The sequence below is a fragment of the Falco peregrinus genome, chromosome 2 (genome assembly GCF_023634155.1).
Source record: "Falco peregrinus isolate bFalPer1 chromosome 2, bFalPer1.pri, whole genome shotgun sequence".
NCBI classification, from domain to species: domain Eukaryota; kingdom Metazoa; phylum Chordata; class Aves; order Falconiformes; family Falconidae; genus Falco; species Falco peregrinus.
The window spans coordinates 110,617,648-110,641,497 of record NC_073722.1 but is presented as its reverse complement, the minus strand read 5'-3'; the positions used below and the strand labels follow the sequence as shown (position 1 = coordinate 110,641,497).

The following is a 23,850-nucleotide window of genomic DNA, read 5'->3' as shown; positions in this document are numbered from 1 at the left end:
CCAACAGAAGAAAAATTAAGACAAGCTAGTGAGATAGGCATTGTTAAAGGATCTTTACAGCTGACTTCTGCTTTTTAAATTAATATAAAGGAATCAGTTTCTGGTTGTACTATTGTTTAATGTAGAAATGAAGCATCACAAAAAAAAAAAAAAAAAAAAAAAAAAAAAGACCTGTTGTGCTTTTTGGCATTTTCCGCTGACCCCTGCAAACTGTACAATAAATTGTGTTCTCCAGAAACATAAAATTGAACTGGATTGCAATACAAAACTATTAACTGGTATAAACAAGTTACTGCCTCTATTATTAGAGTAAGCCCATTCAAAAAGGAAAAACAAAACAATAAAAAAAATGGCTGCAGCAAATAGTCAAGCATTTCTAGTTTTTGCTTGTGGCATCGACATTAATATTTGTATAAGCTTACTAGGTAAAGACATGCCATCGCAACTGCTAAAGAACGTTCACTTCCTAGTTTTGTATCTATTACATGAATATAATTTTGCACTGATCATACATCTAAATGAAATAATTCTACTGTAAAAGTGAATGCAGGGGCAGAAATATTAAATTAAAGCCACTGGTCCAAAAACTGTTTCTAGCAGGCTGGTCCACTTTTGATTTTCCTGGTCCTGTTCAGAAGATTAGCACTCTCGGTTGGTACCAAAGAAAACTAAGGTTGCTGGTCTACTGGATCTTCTATCGCTTATGGATGAACACTGGTCCAGTTCAGGATATTAAAACAACATACAGTGGCGACTTGCTCAACAACTTATCGTGGTTCGCAAAGAGTATGTTGCTCTCTAAAGCGGTTCTTTGCCACTTTTCTTCATAAGGCAGCAGCCAAGGCTAGGGCATTCTCCCTTTTCTCAATATTTACGATTAACTTTGCTACAACGCATACAGTAGAAAGACCTTTCTCGTATAACTTCTTATAGTACAGCATTTATTCTTTCTATGCATCAGAAGAAAACTCTTGATGAAACCTTCTATTCATAATAAGAATGCAACTCCTTTGAACTCAAACAGTTTTATTTAATGTTTTCTTGCAGACTTTCTGCAACGTTGCTTCTTTAGAAAGAAGAAAGAAGGGGTTTTCAGGAATACCAAATGAGCCGAACTAAACATGCCATACACATGCTGATAAGAATTTAACACACATTCATCCGTATGGGCACTCTTCAGTAGACTGGACCAGTGTTTCAATGCAAATTCCAGCCCCCAGAGAACTACATGGTTTAGATTTCACAGTATGACTTTTCCCCCTGTAACCTGGGGGAAAAAACCTTAACTGGTTAATTGACCAAGTTCTTAGCTGCTTTGTCCATCAGTGTTCTGAGACATCAGAAAAGACTGGACCACTTCTTCAGTGGATTGAGGGCTGGTGCTTACGTCCTCCAGAGCATCTGTCACTGAGAACTGCCGATCCCGCAACCGGTTCCAATTGGCCAAAATATTGTGGTACTCAAAAACTTTCTCATAGTTGCCAATGGAATTGTACAGTTTAATGAGACCTCTATAATCATATTCAAGTCCACTGTATCCTTCGCCAAAAAGCTTCTTTCCTAAAGAAATCCAAAAGTAAACAAAATTAAGAGGCAGTCCACCCATGTGCTGCATCTTACTTCACACAGCATTTTCAAAGACAACACGAACCTTTGTGTTACGGCAGACCATCGCGTTTTTCTTATGTTAAATCAAGAACACAAGCAACATGTGAGCTTCCTGGACGAGGGTTTGAGTTCTATCTACCTTCTCCTTGGTGGGTACTGTAACTTGTCCTCAGGGACTCTACAATCAGGCCACGAACTGCACTGTGGCTTTACATACATACAACCTACCAGTCACATCATGAAGGCAGTCATTTTGTATCCCAATTTCACTCTGAATTCAATTTAAAGTGAAGTTGGTTTTCTGCCTTAAAACCATAAATTCTTCTGTAATGCACGGTACGTAACTGTACGAAGAAAGATTGTCTCGAAACTGAGCTACAGCATGGCCCAAAGATGCATTTGATTTGGAACTCTTAAGTTCATTGCAAGTGATAATGGGCAAGAAAAACATTTAATGATCATCAGGCTGATGGGCACAACAGTTTTCCATTTCTTTCAAAATTTAACCACATTCCGCACTTAAGTTCTAGCCCCAGCAGCAAAACCTAGTCTGAAGACGAACACTCAAGCTTCTAATTAGTTGGTTTCCACATGCTTTCAAGCGTGAATTCTGATAGAGTGCTGAAAATAATACTATTCCAAAATTCAGGTCCCAGAAGACCATTCAAGAAAAAGCATTATGTTTAGATTGAAAACACATACAAAATAAAACATCCTGCATTTCATTAAGCTCTTTACTAAAAACTTTAACATGCTTTTTAATAATGTTTCCTGTAGTATTAAACGCACTATATAGTCACATATTTTAAGAATCACCTACCAATTGCTATGGATCGCAAATAAAGCTTTTCAGCATTTTCGTATTGATTCATGTCATAGTTATAGAGAGAAGCTAGATGACCCACTGACAGGGCAACTTCATAATCTTCTTGACCTAGAAGCTGCTCCTTAATCTGAATTGCCTTGATGTGCATTTCTTCTGCTTCCTATGGGGATGAAATTCACATAGGTCAGTCAGACAGCACTCACCATGCCTCAGGAAGGAGGGGGGGAAAGGAAGGTTTGAAGAAACATAGTGGCTAAATAGTCTGTAACTATTTTATAAAAAGGCAAAAAGTAAGAAAGCCAAAAGCAAATCAAGTTTTCCAAATCCTTAGTTAAGTGGATCAGCAAATAGTATCACTTCCTCTGTTGTCAAACCTGCCATCATCCCGTCTCTCAAGGCACCATGCTTATTAATGGATTACTTTTGCGCAAAGCTTTGGAGAGCTGAAGTTTTCTAACCATAAAGCTACCAACTGAAGGTATGAACGGTGGACATGGAAAATCATCCTTCGTTGTGACAGATCTATAGATGTCTTGCAGATTTTAAGTCAAGGCTACTCCATCAATACAATCTTACCTTAAATTTTCTCATGGACTGATACAGTCTCCCAAGGTTGCCATAGTGTTTTGCTGTTTGTACATTAAACTCCCCGAAGGCTTTTTTAGCTAACTGGAGGGAGGACAGATGCAAGTCGTGAGCTTCTTGAAGTAACCTCTGCTCAGTCTCCTTGTTGTGACAGTCTATTGCAATCTCCTCCAGGATAAGTGCTGAGTACAGGAAAGAAAAACCAACGTTACTGTGTTCCAAACAAAGAGATGTTAACTGTAGGCAGCAGAGAGCCATCTACCCAAGACATCTCAGAAGACATCCGATCAGGCTTTGTGTTTATTCCAAACTGTTTTCAAACAGGTATGACCAGGTATCAAGCTCCTGCCATGTATTTCTCCTCTCCCTTCCCCCTCAAAGTCTTTCGGCTAAGTTTTAAAGAAGTTCTCTTGTATTTTACAAGTGTGTTGACAGAGAATATTGAAGACTACAGATATTCTAGAGTGACCTCCACATCGCTTCTGCTAGGCAACAGGATAAACAGATCTGAATGGCTGATTTCAAACTGTCCCCGTAACGCAGTGAAGGGTACTACCTTTAACTCTCTTTGAAGATGCCAAGAGAAGATGGTCTTCTGGGAGAATGTGAGTTATAATGCCAATAGCACGTTCAGCATGGAATCTGAAAGAGTTTAAATATATCATAGAATCATGTAGGTTCCAGCGCTTGACCACCCTTTCAGTGAAGACATTTTCCGCAATACCCAATCTAAACCTCCCCTGGCACAACTTGAGCCCGTTTCCTCTTGTCCTGTCACTTGTTACTTGGGAGAAGAGACCTACAGCTGACTGATAAAATATCAGAAACATTAACACAATGAACAGATGCATTTAAACGCTAATTTGGAAGTCTGCATCATTAAAGAACATTTTTCACCACTTACAGTACTAAGTTTGCTGCCAGTACCTCAAACCCTCGTACTCACAGTGCATTGTCAAATTTTCCAGAGCTGTACTGGTGAACATATGAAGAGTAAGCCAAGTCTTCATGAGCTGTGGCTACATGTATATTTTTACCTCCAAATACTGACTGCCGGATATCAAGAGCTGTCTGAAAGAGTTACAAGAATACCATTTCTTCAGTTAATACAGGAGAAAAGAAAAAAAAAAATTGATCTCATTGTTAAAGGGTGATGGTGGGGGTGTAAATCTACCGGCTCTGAAATTCTGCAGGCATATACCTACATACTTGAAACAGTAAATACATAAAAACCACTTAAGAGTCAGGGGGAAAAAAACAAAGAGAAAGCAAACCCCACAGTTGGGGGTGTTTCAGTGTTTGGTTTATTAAAGAACAAGCACTGTGGTAATGAAATCAACTGCTATCTGTCTTCGCGAATTAACTGCATGTGGGTTTCAGCAGAAACACCTGAGAAATTAGAAATATCAAGAGAAACTGAAGACATTGAGTCCGGCTTCATACCTGATAGATTGCAACAGATTGGCATATGTTGTCTACGTTGAGCAAGTAAAATCCATAGTCTAGTAGCGTATCAGAGTATTTGGGATGCTTAGCTCCAAAATGCTCCCTGTAGAAACACACTTGTATTACAAATGGAGGCAAGTTAAGTGTAATTTTAAACGTTTGTGGGGCTTTTTTAATGCTACTTACCGGGCAAGGTATACTGCATGTTTTATCAGCTGTTCAGCCTTCTTAAATTCACGTTTTACAACACAAGCCTAAACAGGTTGAGATGAAGCATGTCAAGAGATGCACACTGAGAGCCCATCTCCTCCAGATACGGGCACAGTTGCTAACTACTATCTTTAATTTCAAAATATCACAGTTACTAAAGAACTTCCCTGTTATTTAAGAAAAGGGTTACAGATAACATTAGTAAATTTGTATTTTATTCTGCCATAAATGTCTAACTAAAGGGCTAGTACTGTACCTGGCCTAGATCAAACAGGGGAACAGGCCACCTTTTAATGGAATGCTCTCAGGTTAACTTTGTCACGACATTCACTTGAACCGTTGCAACTCAGCTGCAGAAAGGAAGAAGAAAAACCCCAAACCCCCTCCCTGGTCTGAGGTGGCCCAATTAAACACAAAGAACAAGCCATAAAGCTCATGAAACAGAAGTGGCTACCCAAGTATTCTAGAGGTGCTACCTATCCTCACCCATTCTTGGTAGCAATTTATTTACAAAAGAAACACGGAAGATTTAAAATTCACCTTTGAAGCTTGTCGTAAAACATCCACTACTACTTTTACAGGCAGGCCAACTGTGATCTCCTTCATAGCTTCTATACACCATTTATAAGCCTGTTGAACAGAGAGTTACCAACACAACGTTGCAACACTAAGAAAAATATTACTTAGCTCTGAAAAATATGCTAGCCATTTAATTACAAAAATTAAAAAAAAATACTGTTTAATTGCTTATGTGTAATGAACTCGTTCAGCTATGTCTTAAAAGACAGACTTAAAGTGCTCTTAAGGTTAATACTGAATGTGTAAGTATTTTATACTAGCCTAAGGCACATATTATTACAATGATTTTTACAGACCAAAAAGTGTATTTTATAATCTTTAAGTAATCCTCACAATTCCTATTGCATAGGGCAACTTCCTCGTCAACGTACTTAGGTGCCAAAGAAAAACTGCAGTTTATACAACAGTTACGCTTATGACAGTTTTTATAAAATGGGTGCGAAGAATCATTACCGTGTTCTGCTATCTGTTTTCACCTATTGGAATAAGCTTCTTATTTCATTTACAGATGACCAACACATACTACAATCTATCACACATCATTATTTAACATTGGTCAAAACACCATTAAGAGCTGATAGACAAACTCAGAACAATACAAAGAAAAAAAAAAGTAAATAAATCAAGTATTCCTCTGGTACTGCCACACAGGTACCACAAAAGATGAGGCTAGAAACATAGCATGAATACTGAGCCAGTCATGGAACATCCTAGCAGATTTCATAACCAGTTTTCTGAAGAAAAACAAAATCCCACTCACCTCATCATAGTGGCTCTTGGCAAAGAGCAGTGCACACAGCTCCCCGTAGAGCGCTGCTTTGTTTGCTTGCTGACCATGTTTTGCAAGTTTATCCATGTAAGACTGAGCAAGTTTGAATGTTTCTTCTCCCAAGTGATATTTACAGTTACCGTTTCGAACATGCAGCAACCTTAGGAAGATGTAAAGAGATCTAAGCAGTGTCTAAGCCATCTCAATACACAGCAGTGCCACGGATCTGCAGTTCGGTGTTATGCATACAATAGGACTGGGCTGTCATCCCAACGAAACTGCACTGTCTGAATTCAGCAAGACACAACTATTTACAGAATATCATTTCAGTACACCGTGCTTTGTCTCTTGCATGGCAAGAATTTTTACTGTTGGAGATGTCAAATGATTTTATGTCTTGATACAGTTTTGTATATCCAGTGTTTGAACCACTTTGGTGTGGTGGCTTTGTGTTTTATCCATTCTTCTCAATAATATCTTCTCATAAAATCCATTCTTCTCAACACTGATAAAACCTGGTACTATACAGTATTAAATCCCTTCTACCTCCTTTCCAGAGCATGGTGAACTGAAACAGACACTTAAGTACAGACACAGCTCATTTTCATGCATCTCTGCACTTCTTCCTCAGACCTTAAGCAGCACAGTGCTTTGCAAGCAGGCACTTTTTGGTATGGGGGTTTAGAGGGGCGGGAGAAGGGGGTGTCTTCACAAGAGATTCAATCCCATTCATTCAACATGGTACCAGCGCTGACTTGGCACCACCACAGAAGACCTGCTCTGCTGACCCAGTTCACAACAACTCGAACACACCTCTCCCCCGCCCTGCCCCGTCTCCTAACCCGCTGCCTTTCCACGTCAAGGATTAACACAAGCTTCATGGAACAACAGCCGAATGCAGACAATAGAACACAGCCTTATTGAAACATACTCTTGTTTCTCTAGAGAATTAACAATTTCAGCTTCTGGCATCTATTTAAAACAAAAGTAAAGGATTTTTTCTTTCGTTAGCGTAGGCTGATGCTTATTTACTTTAAAGGCATACATTAGAAATGTGTGTATTACCATATTCCAAGCCTAAAGGGCAGAACTGTATTCCCACCCATTGCAGGCTGAGGAGAGACAGCTGTTCCTTCTCTACTGCAAATGCCTGCCATCTAGCACACACGAAATTTTGGTAAATTAACATCCATTGTCCCTCCTGGAAATCTGTTATTAGGCAATGAGCAATAGAGATTGAAAAACATCAGGCAAGCCTTCACAAATCAGAAGGACAACATAACACAGGAAGAGAAATACACGAAGTGAAGCAGAACGCAATGCTGTGTGGCAGAGGCTAAAAATCTTATAATGTGAGCTAATGAATAGGTACGGCATTTTATACCTTTTGTGATACATTATGATACATCTTCCAGTAAACTGCTTAGGGGGGAGGAAGGAACAAGCAAGATTTTTGATCAGATGTTTCTCTTCTCTAAACCTCTTTCCTGTTACCATGTACTCCTACCAGAGATTTAAGTTATTGTAGCCATGCCTCCTGCAATAGCAAAGTAATACATCAACATTTACCCTGTAAATTCAGCCGGCCTCTAACATAGCCTCTTCCTATGCTTTCCCATTGAAATGTATCACAAAACTCAAGCACTAAGAAGAAAGGAAATAAAGTTCACATTTTCACAAGAAGCGGGAATTTCACATTTCACAATAGCGGGAATAGCAGGCAAGCACGCAGCAGATGTGTATTAGCCATGCAGACAGAACATCAAAAGAAAAACCTTCAAAAACCCCCTGAAACGAGCTACATAAACATCAGCTTTCCAATGAGAAACAAACACAGCAACATGGCTGAAGAACAGGGGAAAAAAAAAAGCAACAGCCACATTTTTCCTTAAATAAGGTTTGAGAACTAAACACTACGTAGGAGCGCACTCTGTTCTTGGTCAGAGGCAGCAGAAAACTATCTAACATTCAAGCAACAAGAGACAGGAACTTTAAAGAAACCAGAGAGAAAAACTAAGCAATTACAGTTTCCTTAAAGAGGGAAACTCTTTCGCCTACACCATTCAACTGGGAGCTGCTATGCAACATCAAAAATACGAAGCCCAAATCCCATGTAATGGTATAAGCCAGTAGGGATAGTACTGCAATTTAGATAAGCGCCTGGGAAAGATAATATCCAGTATCTGGATGCTTCAGTGATAGTGTCTGAAAACAAAGAAATCAACCAAAAAACCAAGCTAAACCTAACCCAATCCTCTAGGATAAGCGGAGTTTGTGTGATCCAGTTTTGAGTAACAAAAAATCCTTTGTTAATCCAAAGGAATTTTAGAAGATAAAGCCAAGAGGAAGAAAAAATGCCCTAGGACATTTATGCTAATAGCTATGAATCTTCTTTGATGTCTGCAATAATAGCTCTTGGGGAATAGCTCCCCTCCCCAAATAAAATCATCCTCTAAGAGCATACAAATGTAGCCATGTTACACAGCAGCTTAGGAAGTCTAAAAACACCAGAAAAAGCCCCAAAATCAGCAAAATGTGAGATAGTGAAGTGGGTGAAGTGGGAGAACCACATATTTGTGCCTTACTGTTCACATACAATAATGAAAGCAAACCAGAAGGCGCGCACCACATGCAGGAAAATAGTATACAAGCCTGTAGATATCTCAAGTCTTTCATTTTCTCAAGTTTCTCCATATAATTTACTACTGCCAGTACAAAGAAACACCAAATTATGTCTAAATAACACAAAACTTTAAATGTTTTTTAAACTGTGCTCTATTAATAATGCAATATATTAAACTCCCAGAGATAAGACTTTCTAGTTTTTAGAATAAGAGCAGCTCTTTTTTTAAGAGTGTCATATTTTCAAAAGCTGGACTTAAATTTTGATCTTTAAGATCTCCACTGAACTCCAGTGCAAGCACAGTGGTAAGAACAAGATATTCCACAGTCGGGATTAGAAGGTAACAACAAGAAAGTTTATCTCACTGCCTCATGACTTCAAAGCCGAGTATAACTACAGTGCTCTCCCACAAAAAGGTGGTTAGATTTTACATACTCAGCACTTCTGAAGTGTTTCAAATCCTTGCTATTTGATACATTTCCAAATAAACGATGCTGTTATTCTATTTTTTGGGAGATGCCTGGACATAAAGCAGCGTCTCCTCATTCACAGCACAGCCCAGAGGGACTTGATGTCACACGCAGGCCCATCAGCCTTCATTACGAGAACAACGGCAGTCTCTATCTCAACAGAATTAGCATCTCCAGTTCAGAAGAGTTCATTCAAACACAGGATGGTTTTTCCTAGCACAAAACTAAAGTCTTCTTTCTGTAATTGTGTGGGCTGTACGCTGTTGTCCAACAGGGAGAGTCACCTTTTTATTTTTCCCCCTTTGTTCACCTTCTTTCCTATTTGAAGAAGGGGCAGGAGTTTATTTTGTAGGCAGCTTCTCCAGATTGTCAAACAGCCCAATGCAACCAGGAAACTTTTTTTTAGATTAATTAGAAGGCAAAGGACCAAGTACTAACAGCTGTAGTACATCCATAGTTCCCCAGTTCTAGGAAGGTGTATATATGTGTGCCCAGTCTTCTCCTGGCATCATCTTATTTCTGGAATGAAAGCCAGAGGTAGCTGCCAGGGCAGAACAAGGCAGAGCAGCAACCGTTGCCATGGCCCTCTGCTTGGCAGATAAAATAAGCAGCTACTGGCAAAGCCTATTTACTCTTCGTATTTGTCCAACCATAAACAAGATGCAGGGTGGGTTTTTTGGAGCAGTTTTCCAAAACAAGTTTTGCCCTATATTCAGATAAATACAGTATATACTTTGTGGTTCATTACAACAGCTAACAAAAAAATAATCCTATTTTAACTATGCTCACTAGCACACAGGTATTCGAGCGCATACCTGTAGCATGCAAAAGAGGTCAGTTGTTACTGACAAAAACAACCTGGCTACTTGCTGCAGACTGCATCGGTACAGCACACACCTAGAAACACAGAAGGAAGAGCAGAGCAACTAAAAACTAGAAGTGATAATCACCAAGGCCTCTGTGAATGGAATTTGAACCTCAATGGATCCCACTACAAGCCCGAAGAAACAAAGCAGATAAACCCAGATGCCTCCTAAAAGCAAAACTTCTTTTTCCAAAAGTTTAAGCTGTGGCTGAAGGTGTCCGCAAGAACTGTGCATCTAGATATTTACCTAATCACGTAGTTAAGTAGCTCAGCATGGAGCTAGAGAATTCTTTGGATCTGGAATCAGGAAACCTATGTTTTCCTTTTATTTCTGCTCAACTGTATTTATACCAGTTGTGTTTGGATTTGGCAAATTCTTCTTGTAGTAAATATAATTTCAACAAACACCAACACATAACATTCCTTCATGTGCAAACACCCTTGGGAAAAAGCCCAAGGTGCTGTATCATTACTGTCCAGCACCTGCTACCCATGACACATCACGCGGAGAGGCAAAACGGTAGATTTTTTCATTAAACTCTGCTGCCAGCTGACAAGTGAAACCTCAAGGATCAGCGTAAAACAAGCACCTTCTGATCCTCAGCTCTAGCCAGGAAAGCACTGTGCTGCACCTGAATACTGAAGGGAGCATCCGAAGCTTGATGGCTCTGGGGCAGCTGGTAACACATTAATGTGTATTTCACAGTAAGACATACAAGAATTAGAGGTGAGCTCACCTTACACAACATTCTACGGCACGAAACCAATGAAGGATTTCATCATGAAGGGTGCATAACTGAAGGCAGGAAAGAAATACCTTCTCAGCATCACTGTACCAGCCTGCATCCGATAGGAACCCCCCTGGGGAAAAAAATAAAATAAATTAAAAAAATCAAGGACAAACAGAATTTGAGCAGCAGAACACCTTTTTAAGAGAAAAAGCGTTTGCTCAAGTCTTGGAAAAAGACTATTTATTTCACAGAACTGCATACTACATACGGAAGCCCTGTCCAGGTTAAACCCTGCAGTGCTGAATTGAAAAGGGTAAAATGTAAGAGTAGAAAAACTCTCCTTCAGTTAAGGATGACTTTTTGGTACTACGTAGTTTTCCTACAGTTTTCTGTCAAGAAATACTTACCGATACTAAAATTCTGCAAAGTTTTAAGGTTAAGCATTACATCCGCAAACAAATTTTAAATCTAAAACATCTGAAATACCAAAGATAAGCCTATATATTCTTAGAAAGAAAAATATATTGGATTTTAATAAAGACACCAAGTACTTTTCTGAAAGTTACATTCAAAAAAACACACGTTGTTTAAAAGAAATTACAGGCATTAACATGAAAAAAATTTAGCATTAGTTAACTGAAGCTTGCATGAAAGAAAGTATCACACTTTAAACGGCCTATCATCACCAGTTACCTAAAACAAAACCGATCTGGATTGCTTTTTCTTTCACAGCAGAATCCGATTCTGCTATGTAGGAGCACCGTCTACTGAATGAATAGGCCAGTACAGAAGCAACTTTTACTCCATGGTCCATCAAAGCCTGAAAACAGTGATGAAGCAGATGTCTGAAACAAAAGAAAACAGAATTTGATTACACATGAAGTTTTTAGAACACTGCAGTCAGTTGGCTCTTGAGTGCCATGAATTCAAATGAGTAGTGATTCAAAGAAATAACTCCAACCCTCTCTCAAACCAAAACCAGATGAATACAAGTATAATTGTCGATCTCAAGGCTAATGGATTGCACTTGTTGGATTATCCAACAAATAAAGTGAGTGTACACAAAGTTCTTTACAAGGACACCCTCCAGTGCAAGCAAAACACAAGCTACCCACACCATATTAAAACTGGAAAACCACTTTTTTAGCTAAAACTTAGAGGAAGGGAAGCCTTAAATCCACCCTCATGCCACAACTCCCACAGAAACTGCGGATAAATGCACAATGACGAATCCATTAACATCACACACACGCAAACAATGGCAGAGAGGTATGTCTAAGACTCACAGCTTATCCCGGTTAAAAAAAATCTGATCTAAAAAAGTCAAGTTCTGAGCATAACACTACAAATTGGAATATTTAATGATGGGAAAACTCTTTAAACTGGGGCAATCCTACCAGCCTGATAACCCTTCACTTAGGATTTGCTACAACAGCAAGAAACAGGTACTTTGCCACTGCTTGGGGAATGGCTGGGCATTGATCAGTTGGTGGTGAGCAACTGGGGATTTTTTTTTTTTGCATCTCTTGTTTTTCTTGTTTGTGCTTTTTTCCTCCCCTCCCTCTTTTTGTTGTTTTCTTTTTCCTTAATTATTAAATTGCCTTTATGTCAACCCACGAGTTTTCACACTTTTACCCTTCCAATTCTCTCTCCCATCCCACTGGGTGGGTGAGCGAGCGTCTGCGCGGTTCTCAGCTGCCTACCGGGGTTAAACCATAGCACAGCAATAACAAAGAAAGCACTTTGGGGGCCAACTACCACAGATGACTTGGTACATTTATGCAGAAGTTATGATGGTTTGGTTTTTTTTTTGAGACAAACAGAAAGATAGAAACTAAAAATAACTTCAAGTTACTTGAAAGTTCACCTGTAAATCTAAAGAAATATTCTTATGGTTAACAGACAGGCTAGCAAGGCATCTTCCAAATTCAAAACCTAGATCAGGAGGTAAGAGCTGAAACCAGCATTATTGATAAATTAAGATACCTACCTTTTATCTAAAGCTCGTAGCACCTTCGCAAAAACTTCTAGCTCGCAAAATTCACTACCCAGCTGGCATAAGCGACCCTGTTGGTAAAGCTGAAAGAAAAATATAAATAAAGTTTAAAATTTAAGACTGAGTTCTTCTGGGAAATTTAACTTAATAGTAAAGACGACTTCTGATGAAATCTAGACTTAAAAGTATTGAAATACACCAGACTAAGTAGCAATAGCTCCACTATCTCCACACAGGAGAACTTTACTGTTTAAAAACCAAGCACACAAGCCATGAGAGCTCCATAAGTGGTTTCAAGGGTTTTTTTAATCTATGAATGTATTTTCAAGTGTCTATGCCCACCTGTATCACCAAAACACCGCAACACAAGGTAGAAAGCCAAGACAAAACCAAGAAACCCCTGAAGTCAGCAAAAAAACCAATAGCTTCTGATACCAAATGCTTTGAAAACATGTTGAACTGACACAGAATCCAGCATCCAGCACTGCAAATAGATTTTATTTTATATATAAATAAATATATAACTAACCCTCAAACACACAAGTTATGCAAAAAAACCTCACCAATACCCAGAGCTAAAAGACAGGCATAAGCCCCGACACCATTAGTACCTGAACTTACACAAGTAATTCCTGTGTAAGTAAATAGGAAAACTCAAGTGAATCTGTTCATGCATTTATAAGAAGCAATGGCTAGTTTTATACCCAAACCGATTTGTGTCTGCAGATAAGCAAATATATCAGTTGACTTGTTCATTAAAAAACCCACCAAAACCACCATGGATGCAGTTCTTTATGCAAAGCACAGTTAAGTTGCAGAACTATCTGCCATGCTATGCTATAAAAACGAAGAATTTACACAGGTACAAAAGTGACTGTAAAAACGTAGGTCAGAAAAATCCATGGTGGGCTATTAATTCCTGGTGTCTTGAAGCCCCTGAACCCCAGGTACAGCACTGGATCCCACAGGACTGGTGCAGCACAACCATGCGTTAGTTCAGGTGTTCCAGAAAAAAAAGCACACCCCTTTTGTTTTTTAATAACAAAAATAATAACATCTTTCTGTGAGGCAGTAACTCCCCAGGGAAAAAAGGAGAAGCCAGTAACTCGCATCTCACAGGCACTTCTCTTGAGAAGCTGCACCTCAACACAGGCCAGCCAAGATCCATTCCTGTCCTTTCATGGCCACTGCACAGCAGAGACACCAGAAAACTGCAGCTTAACGGCAGACGCAAACCAGACTATACACTTGCATTTCATGCCATCGTGAGCATGCAGGTAAAGCGCTGCGGTGTTGCACTCCGAACAGTTATTCAGAAAACCCTGATCTGGAGCCCATACGCTAAAACATGGAACTGCACACTGCCAAGGCAGGCATGCCCACACCCAGAGCAAGCCCCGCGCTATCTAAGCGGGTTTTACAGCTACCAGGCACTTTGACGTGGAGTGCAGCTACCCTTACTATGTGAGCAAGAGCAAGGCCGACAGAACACATTATTTAGAGATGCTCAATTACAAATATAGATTTAATGCAAGTGTTAACATTGCTCGCGGGTTTAATAACTTCTAAAAACCTGTTATTGGTAAGCACCTTGGGTCTGGTTCACCTTTTTCTTCACAAACACTGGGAGCAGATGAATTCGTGTTCAAAACACAGCACTGATGCTGAGAACATCTCCAGCCAGAAATTTACTTTTAGTCAATTCTTATAAAAGCACAACACTGATTTTACAGCACAGCAAGTTTGTTATTTTAACAACAGAACCTAAAAAAAAATAATACCAAAAATACTTTGACCTAATAATGTCGATTGCCAGAAATGAATGTTTTCCTTTCAGTCGTTTCTTTCACTGGCAGGGGGAAGTCTTTTAAAAAACAGCACACGTTTGCATGCAAAGTTACTCCTCAGATAAAACAGTGCCATGTCCCTGTACTTCAAAGGGATCAGAGTTTCTTCTGAAGCTATATTCTCCCTGGCAGTGGAAGAAAATACAATCTGGTGTATTTAAAAACTACAGTCATGGTTGAGTGTTCTCATTTTCTCCCACACGGCTGTCTAACGGTAACTGTTCTATGAAACCTAAAACACATTTTCTGCAATCAAAAGAAGAGGTTAGTACATCTTGCCTAGTATTCCATGCTCAAAACTGAACAGGGATACCTTATCAATAATTGATGATACCATTTCTGGAAGAAACTAAGACACATAGCCAAGCTATTTTACTAGAGATTTAAGACAATGAAACAATTTTTTTGTTTGTTTGATCAAAAAAACAAAATCAAAACCCCAAAACCAAATGTTTAAAAATTAGGCTTTCAATCAAGCCCATTATAATTTCCTCTTATCACCTTGCAGTGTTAACTACAAATCCCAGATTACTCTGGTACTAGTTTACCAAATACTAACCCTAGTAAGACTTCTTCAAATTAATATATTTAAGAAGTTAAACACATTTTGTGATGTGTTCACTGTTACATGCGATTCTTAAATTGCTAATAAATAAATGCCCTGGCTGGGTTGAAGGGGAAGCCCCCAAACTACACTCGCAGTTTTGATACGTCAGTTATTCCAGGCACATGTAAAATTTGGCTTATGGCCCAGAGGTCCGAGCCTGTTATCTGCACATCTCCTACCCCAATTCAAAGGTAAACACTTGCACCATTTGGGCATGCAAAAAACCCCAAACACAAACCAACTGATTTTTCACAGGTATAACCAGAAATACAGAGAAATACAGTATTCCTGGAACGTTTACCACACCATTCACCCCTTCCCTCGACATACTGGCAAACATTTTAAGGAACTCACTCAGCTTGGAGTCTTTTGAAACTGTTGTAGCTGTTACAGCAATATTTTCAAACAAAATTTGACATGGAAATAGTGAGTATACGTCAAACTGTAAAGCAATTCCAGGAGATTCAGTAACTCTCATTTGTTCATTGAGAAGCAATTGCAAGCACTGAAGAAATGGTTCTCTTGTTAAAGCTCCAGAGAGACAGAATTCCTGACCACAAGCCTTGCTACATAACACAAAAAACAAAACAAAATAGTGATTCAAGAAAAACATGCCCTGACAAGAATGGCAGAGGTTTGGACTTCTGAAGAACCATTCTTTTCTTAAGAAACAAATGTCTTTTAGACACAAACCTAACCTATTTGGAGCTTAACAGAGATGTCTTTTTCTTTAACTATGGAAAAATTAATGAAAGCCTGCAATACAACTTGCAACTTCATCAGCTCACGCTGACACATCAGTTCTGGCACTGAAGATGGGAATCAAGGTATAAATTTAATATACAGCCATATTATTACATGCACGCACAACCAAACTGTTTTGCATAGCTGTGAGAAAACCACCACAATCCTCCTCCAGGACCAAAGGCTTAATATTTAACCCGTAACACATCCAACTGAACATTCAAGGGCCGCATATAGTGGAGTCCCCAATGAAACATATTAGTAACATTAACCTGTAAAATATCTCATCGTGGGTATGTAGTTCTGTTAAAGTTCTTGTCAGATTTCTCGCTCTCTGGCTAGATTAAGCTGAGCTCTAACTGCTTCCTAGCAACCCCTTGAAAATAAAGACAAAAATATGTTAAATTTCTAGCAAAAGCAAAGCCGTAACACAAGAGAAAGAACTATAAAATATTTGTGTCACCAGCATTCTCAGCTGTTTCACTGTGTACAAGCACAAGATAAAAGACTTTCTCTAAACCTAATGAAAATAAAAAAATCATTTTTAAAGCAGCTGGAGATTAATTCTAAGCAGTTGTAAAAGGACCCTCTAAAAGACAAACTGCAGCATACGCAGTTGGAAAACTATGCCCTTATTGCTCCAGTTTGGAAAAGGACTGAAAAATTAATGTAGATATTTCAGTAAGAATTAAAGGTACAAGGAATTCCCCAGCACTTTTAGTAAAGTCTAATAATGTAATGTGGAATATCATGCCAGATGTGGGAAATGCTATATACTTAATCAATAAACATCAGTATTTGAGAAAAAACTTCCGATGTAACCACAATCTTCCTTTCCTACTTAACAAGGAAGGAAGGAGGAAGTTTCCTGAGTGTCAGTAGTGTGGTGTTGACAAATCATTAGACATGGGTAGGGGGGCAACAGCCTTAGAAAATAATCTGCTTGAAATTTAGGTACACTTCATTCTTTTAAATCAATTTCAAAACCACCTACAAAGCCTCTGGACAAGCGCTGGTTCACATGGATATTGTCTGGGGCATTAAAAAATGCAAACTTTACAGCTTTTCTTTGAAAACATACTGCCAATTACTTTATGAACCTCAATCAAATAAATAATCAAGGAAAAAAACCCCAACCTTATTGAAAAAGCTTAACTTTAGAGACAACTTTTGGAGCCTACCACTTTCACACACAGCACACTTCCCATCTGCCCATTCATGCTGCTTTGCGTATCATAGCAGCAAAGTATTTTGTTTCACGTCTAAACAGAGTCCAACCTACGGGATACGAAGCCTTACAGTCACACACATACATGATTCTCCGCAGCAGTAATGGGGAAACCCAATTTGCTTTGAAATTAAATCAGTACAAAGGAAACGAAATGGAAATAGGAATTATTATTTCAGCAGCAGCTGAACACCTCGGTTCATGATATGACCTCATTATCTGAATTAGGATGAGTTCTAGTGTCTAAGTAAGACTCAACAACAACACCGATAAAAATGGGGAATCAGGATGAGAAAACATGCCCCATAGTTAGAGGTTCAAAAAAACCAAACAAAAAAGAAAACAGAAACCCAGTTACATGAGTTAGAAGAATGGCAAGCAATGACAAGAAGTTTCAAACCAGTAAAGACATAAGGAAAGACGCTTCTAATCTAAATTTGGACTATAGAACCAAGGCACGTGTTAAAAAGTAATAATTGGAAAAAACCTCATGAAGTTTCACTGCAAGGTTTTAATTTAAAAAGGTGATACAGAGATACGACTTACTTCAAGCAGTACTCAGCAAGTCCTAACTGCACTGAAGTCTAACCAGATGATCAGAACAGTTGTACGTGTGTGCGCGCACACGCGGAAATCATGATCGTTCCTCACACATACACAATTAATTTCTGTCCCCCAAAAATAAAGCAGCATGAGTATAATTAAGTCTCTGTGAAGTCACACTTATCGGTCACAGCAGAAGTCCTATAAAATCCAATCCATGTGCTCTGGGATTTTTTGCCTCCCTTGTAACACTGCTCGCTTGTGACCTTGTTTGCATCACTCTGGTCAGAAAACCTCAAAATCAAAGCAGCACAGCCCCACTCCATTTCACGGGTAGCTTATCCCCATCACTCATCAAATTACCCAGGAGACCGAAGCCTTGGGACAAGCTCGTTCTATTCTAATTTACAGAAATCATGCTTCCAGTGATTCTTCATCAGTAAAAAACAATCTCTGCTGCAATGCAGAGAATGGATTTTCTATTGCTTGTTGTGAACAGTCAGCAAATTCCTGTTTATTCATTTTGTTTGGTTCAGATACCTAGATATAACACCAGAGCTTTTATTAGCCATGCTTGTTCTTTTTCAGATTAGCAGAATACAGTGAGGAGACATGATATTGCAGCTACACTCATTAATATAGAAGTTGGAGCTATTGGGATCTAAACTCAAAATCCAGTATTTTGATTGACACCAAGGTAGGAGCACGGCAGAATTATCTACCACTTCAAAGAGAATGTGTGATTATAACCTCTTGGATTTTGCCTAAAAATTTTAATGCATAACAAGTCAGCATGGTGCAATTACTAAAGGTTACAGGTCTGCACTAATAAAAACAAATTAATGTCATCTTCAATTGTTCTTGTGGTTAATGATCTCATCAGAAAACATTCAAATAACATTGGACCCAAATGGGCCAAATTTTAAGAAAAATCAGTGTAAAAAGAAAAACACGCAGTCCAGAAAAGACTTTCCAGATGGAGAATAAATATTGGATGAAACTCCTTGTTAGCCAGCACAACTCGAAGATCAGCCTGCTAGTGCGTAACTGCAACAAATACCTATGGCAGAGAACACTAAAGCTAATGAAGCAGTATCTCTTCAGAAGCATCATGAAACCAAATAAATGAGATAATTACACATAATAGCATATAAAGCTGAGGCACGGGGAAAGAACTGAATTCTATGCAAGACATTAACTGAACAGTCATTGGACTGGATAGTTCAACGTCTTATTTCTGTCAACAGAAACTAGATTCTTCACAAGAACTCCCTCCAGCAGAACACTCTCCCCAACAAACTACAAAATATAATACTTTGATTTTCCTCTTTTTTTAAAAAAAAAGTTCCAGTTGTCACCTATTTTTTAATACAGAATTTTGGCAATTGCAAATGCTGCCTACCTGCCAGGCATGTCCTATTTTAACTGAGATCCAGCATGTTTATTTCTTTGGCTTCTAAAAAACTAGGCATACACCTACCCACCCACCCCCGCAAAAAAAACCAACAAACCCAACAAAACCAAGGAAAAGAACCTAGCTAGTTCTACTAGCAAACAACACAACCAGGATATACATACTGGCAAAGACACAAAGGAAACAAAATATGGTAGGTGTGCCCGTTTTTTTCCCCCAGATGCAGTTGTTACTCGTAACAATACCAGTTATTAAGCTCTTCAGAATACAGCTGTAATTAATAAGATATTTAAATACTTTTTAGCACAAACACAGACTTGAAAGCTTCCGGGACATCCTTACAAGCATTTTGCTCTGCCTCTATTATTTTTCCAACGGTTGCAAGGAAAAGTAAAATGCCGCTTGAAAAAACAACAACCACCCAGTAACACCCTGGTAGACCAGTACAGGTTTGCTGTTTTCACTACAACCATCATTATTTGATATTGCCTTTTTTTAAGCTTTAGTCATTGTTTATGAATGCTGCAGAAAGGTAACCGTGCTTAGCATTTGGAACCTGCCTGCTCCCATCACCTTGTAGCCAAACCTACTCCCTACCAAGTCTGCAACACAGAACATTCTGCAACTATCCCAGGTTGAATTCCTCACTGCAAACTGTAAATGCACTGGTTTATAAGGCATGTCCTAGAAGTTAACAATTCTGGAATATGCAGAATCAAGAGTAACTGGATTTGTTAAGGAACGGGAAATAAAGGCAATATATTACAACAATAGAGCCAAACACTGGATCAAAGGGTACCCTGGGGGAAAACCTAGGACCAAGCAACTCTTCTAGCATTTTCCTCCCTTTGAAGTAAGAGCACATTGACTACCTCTGCTGCTGTAACAGTATCGCACCCTGCCTATGTCATCTTCATCAACGTGAATGGGTTGGCAAACTGCAAGATTTGTAAATATTAAGCACGAAGGCTCGTATCAATGAGTCTGGTAAAAAAAGTTTCGCATGGCCACAGCCAATTAACATTTGCTTATCAAAACAAAAATTGACTGATACTACCTTTCATTTTTTTTGAAAAATCAGTAACAGTTTCCCCAGCATCACAAACCATGATTAATACCTGGATAACAAACCATTAGTTACATGTGAAAGACCGCAAACACTTTTATTCCTTTTGATAATCTCAGAAAGTGATTCTCTATCTTTCTAAAGGTCTAAATGCAACTATTATTCATCACATCCTCAATTACACATCACTTTTCCTCAGCTGTATTTAAAGAGTAAGTACTATTCCATCTGATTCTATCAACTAGCTCACACCCCTCAACAGAGCAGCAACCACCACCACCACGTAGTCAGAACGAAGATGTAAAAGTCTCATACTTTGTCTTAGTTTAAAGACTGTTAGTGACTTCAGAAATTTTACTTCTGCTTTGAAGAACTTGATGGTCAGGACGTTACTGAATGTGGCTCACCAACCTGAAATGGCATTCGATACCCACAGGGTTTTGAAAATCACTGTATGCAGAACCGAAACAGTAAAACAAGCACCACACAGAAGAGTGGAAGGAATGTCCAAAGGTGCGATGCTGTCCCCAATCTAACCTAACCAGCTACATCATTTGCATTGCAGTAGCCAGCCAAACACAGAATTCAAGAACCAGTTACGGAGTGTTGCACAGGTGCACCGAAAAATGCAAACGCTGTTCCAAAAGACTTGCAATCTGGGCTAGGCTTCGAGGCACTCACTGCAGGCAGACATCTCTGCATACAGAAAAAACACCATTTAGTAAGGACTGAGGACTTCCTCTCAGCATCCCACCCAAGGTTTAGTTACATTTACATGTAAGCTAATTTGAATGTGACTATTAAAGAGTATAGGCTCTCCTACACAGAAAAGATTTAAAAAAAAAAAAAAAGAAACAGAAGTGAAGACGTGGAAGACCAGCCTACCATTGGCAGCAGTGGCAAAACACTCACTGCACTGCATAGCCTAGGTTTATTTATTCTGTAGGTGGACGTTTCATAGATGTCTATTTGTGAAAGAAATATAGGTTCACCTCACGTATTTCAGATTATCAAACACTGTCCTGTTTCAAACACAGAAATAATAGGAAAAGCAACGCAAATTACTGTCATTAAGAAAAGTTATATGGGCTAGCAATAAGCACAACAGAAACATTATTTTGAGGACAGGTACCCAAGCACATTTATCATCATCTGCCCAACGAGACAGCGTACCAATGTGCACAAGCAGAACAAACAGAAAGTCTCTTCAGAAGTCAGACATACCGCTGGGTATCGTCACAAGGACTTTCTGTTTTCATGCTTTTAAAAGCCACAGAGCACTATCCTTTTGTGTGAATGAACATCAGGACAGGCAATGCCAAGAAAGTTTATTCGTCCACGGCCATACCTACTGGCAGTTAAAAATAAACCCCAAAATATTCTTCCACGTTGTTAGTTCCATACCTTTAGTCTTTATGTGACAATTGCCATATGTCAGTGGCGTCATGACCTGTGACCATGCTCATACGTGGTAGAAAGGGGCTTCCACAGCTCTCAAATACATAAGGCACACAAATAATGGCCAGTACACAGAAACGTACGTGCCTCTTCCAGCAACGCAGAAGCAACTTCCCCGTCCCTGGAGATCAGCTTGCCTTACAAATATTACTACTCTGTATGTGTAATGGGCCACTACCCCTGGCTCAAAACGATTTGTCTAAAGAATTACTTCTTTTACCACATCCTAGATTTTTAGAAATTAACCGGCAGAAGAAGGAAGGGTTATCTCCCATCTTAGGTTTTTTTTTTTTTTGGGGGGGGGTTCTGTGGTTTTTTCTTCGGTTTTTTTCACATTGTTTCGCTCCTGATGAATGCTCATTTCAGCCGTTCCGCACTCGGATGAAATGCCTATTTAGTGGACAATAGGAATTAATGGACCATCTCAGTGTACCTTCTACTCTAACTCTGGGTATTTTCGAGGCAGCTGAATGAGAAACAGCCCTTTCATGAAAGAATGATTCCAGGCTAATAAACTATATCATTAAAGGAGCCCCAATTCTTTTCATCTGGCTCCTACCAGACCATTAAAGAGGCTAGAAGAGCACGGCAAACTCAGCTCCCTCTACCACTGACATCACCTTCTCCAACACATTAAAAGCAAGAGGGGGAAAAAAAAAAAAGGGAAAAGGAAAAAAAATAATCTATTCCAACCGCGAGAGCTGGCTGCCCCCTGCCCCCCACCGCCCCCAGCGCTCAGGCGGCATCTCCCGCCCGAGGGCCTCCCCCCGCGGCCCCCGGGCCAGGCCCCTTCCACGGGCCCCCGACCGCCCCCCGGCCAGGCGCCCGCGGGCGGAGGTAGGGGGCAGCCGCAGGCCCCCGGCCCGGCCCCAACCCCCCCCCCCTCCAGCCGCGGCCCCACGCAGGCCCTAGCTCCCTCCGCCCGCCCTTCGGGCCCGGCTCCGCGCCGGCGGGGGGCGGGGCCCCCACCCCCCTCCCCTCCGAGCCCCCCGGGAGAGGCCCGGGGCCTGCGGGAGCGCGCCCCCCGCCCCCCTCCGCCCCCGGGCCGCTTCTCCTTCCCGCTCCCCGGGCCCGGCCAGGCCCGGCCCCGCGCGGCCCCCGCCGCCCCCCCCCGCACCTTGTAGTACACGTCGAACTGGATGTTCTCGGGCAGCGAGCGGATGTCCCGGCGCCTCGCCCGCCCGTAGCTGTCCACCACGGCCGAGATCGCCGTGTTATAGAGCGTCTCGGGCACCCACTCCAGCTCCACCGCCGCCATCTTGGGTGTGCGGAGCCGCCTTCCCCCACCCGCCTCCCCCCGCCCGCGCGCCCGCCCCACCTCCCGCGCCGCCTCCCGCGCCCGCCGCCGGCCCGGGCCCGCCGACCCCCGGGGCTGAGGGCGGGGGAGCGGCCGGGCTGCGCAGAGGGATTGAGAGGGAACGCGGGCTGCGCGGCCCCCGGTGGCAGCGGCGGGGAGAGGCGGAGCGCGGCCGTGCGCGCTGCCTGGTGGCGGGAGGGCGGCCCGGCCTTCAGGTGACCGCCATCGTCCGGCGCCTTCCCCGGAGCCAACGCGGGCCTGGGGGGCCCCGCGGCTGAGCCCCCCGGCTGCCAGCCCCAGGGCGGCCCGGGCTGTCCCCTCGTCCCCGGAGAGCCGCGGTGAGGGGGGCCTTGGCGGGCGCGGCCCCCGCGGTGACCGGCTGAGGGGGCGCTAAGGTGACCGCGGCGCCCTGCCCGCCCGGGGGGTCCCCAGCTTCTGCCTCACCAGCTGCTCCCGCCCCAGCGAGCCCCTGCGCTGGGCTGGGTCAGTGTCTCATACCGGGCCGTTCCAGGCGGGATTTTCTTCCTCCTGTGGCTCCCGCGCCCCCCGCTAGGGCCGGCTGGGGTGGGACCGCTTGGGGGAGCCCAGGCTGGGGGCAGCCAGCGGCTCAGCCAGCCCCGCGCAACGCGGCCAGGACTCGGAGGTTACTATTCGGTGTGGGTTTTGATCCCACGCTCGGTTCGCATCGCTCAAGTTTGGCAGCTTCCAGCATGCTCTTGAACAACTTTCGTTCAAATAAGGGTTAAATACTTTGCGTTTTTCAAACTTTTTATCACACACGTAGATAGAGGAAACCCAAGCCCTAGATGTACTAACCGTGCTAAGAAATATTTCTCCTTCTGGCAAGTCTTATTTTGGTTTTCTTAACTTATGTAGGACTGCTACTTCAGCTTATTGTTCATTCCTTTTTATTTTAAAAGTTACAGGAGGCAGAGCTG

The 23,850-nt window shown here is 41.3% G+C and overlaps 1 protein-coding gene across 1 annotated transcript; it reads right to left on the bottom strand.

Annotated features, from left to right (window-relative positions):
* Positions 1-1,009: 1,009 nt before the first annotated feature.
* On the bottom strand, positions 1,010-22,914 carry APPBP2 (amyloid beta precursor protein binding protein 2). Its single transcript, XM_055795250.1, has 13 exons — positions 22,733-22,914; positions 12,703-12,791; positions 11,406-11,557; positions 10,719-10,842; positions 6,015-6,183; positions 5,216-5,305; positions 4,652-4,719; positions 4,463-4,568; positions 3,966-4,090; positions 3,576-3,661; positions 3,011-3,201; positions 2,429-2,594; positions 1,010-1,560 (listed from the first exon to the last, which is right to left on the bottom strand). Exons 1-13 carry the CDS (start codon positions 22,871-22,873, stop codon positions 1,307-1,309), a joined length of 1,761 nt encoding a protein of 586 aa, XP_055651225.1. The 5' UTR covers positions 22,874-22,914; the 3' UTR covers positions 1,010-1,306.
* Positions 22,915-23,850: the final 936 nt, after the last annotated feature.

What these genes read in the sequence shown, in the direction of transcription:
- APPBP2 (XM_055795250.1), bottom strand. Translation starts at nt 22,873, where the DNA reads ATGGCGGCGGTGGAGCTGGAGTGGGTGCCCGAGACGCTCTATAACACG. An exon ending in GCCGTAGAATGTTGTGTAAG is followed by an intron (nt 6,184 to 10,718) that starts GTGAGCTCACCT and finishes CATCTTCCTAAG; the next exon opens with GTTGCTGCATGTTCGAAACG. An exon ending in TTTTACGACAAGCTTCAAAG is followed by an intron (nt 4,720 to 5,215) that starts GTGAATTTTAAA and finishes CAACCTGTTTAG; the next exon opens with GCTTGTGTTGTAAAACGTGA.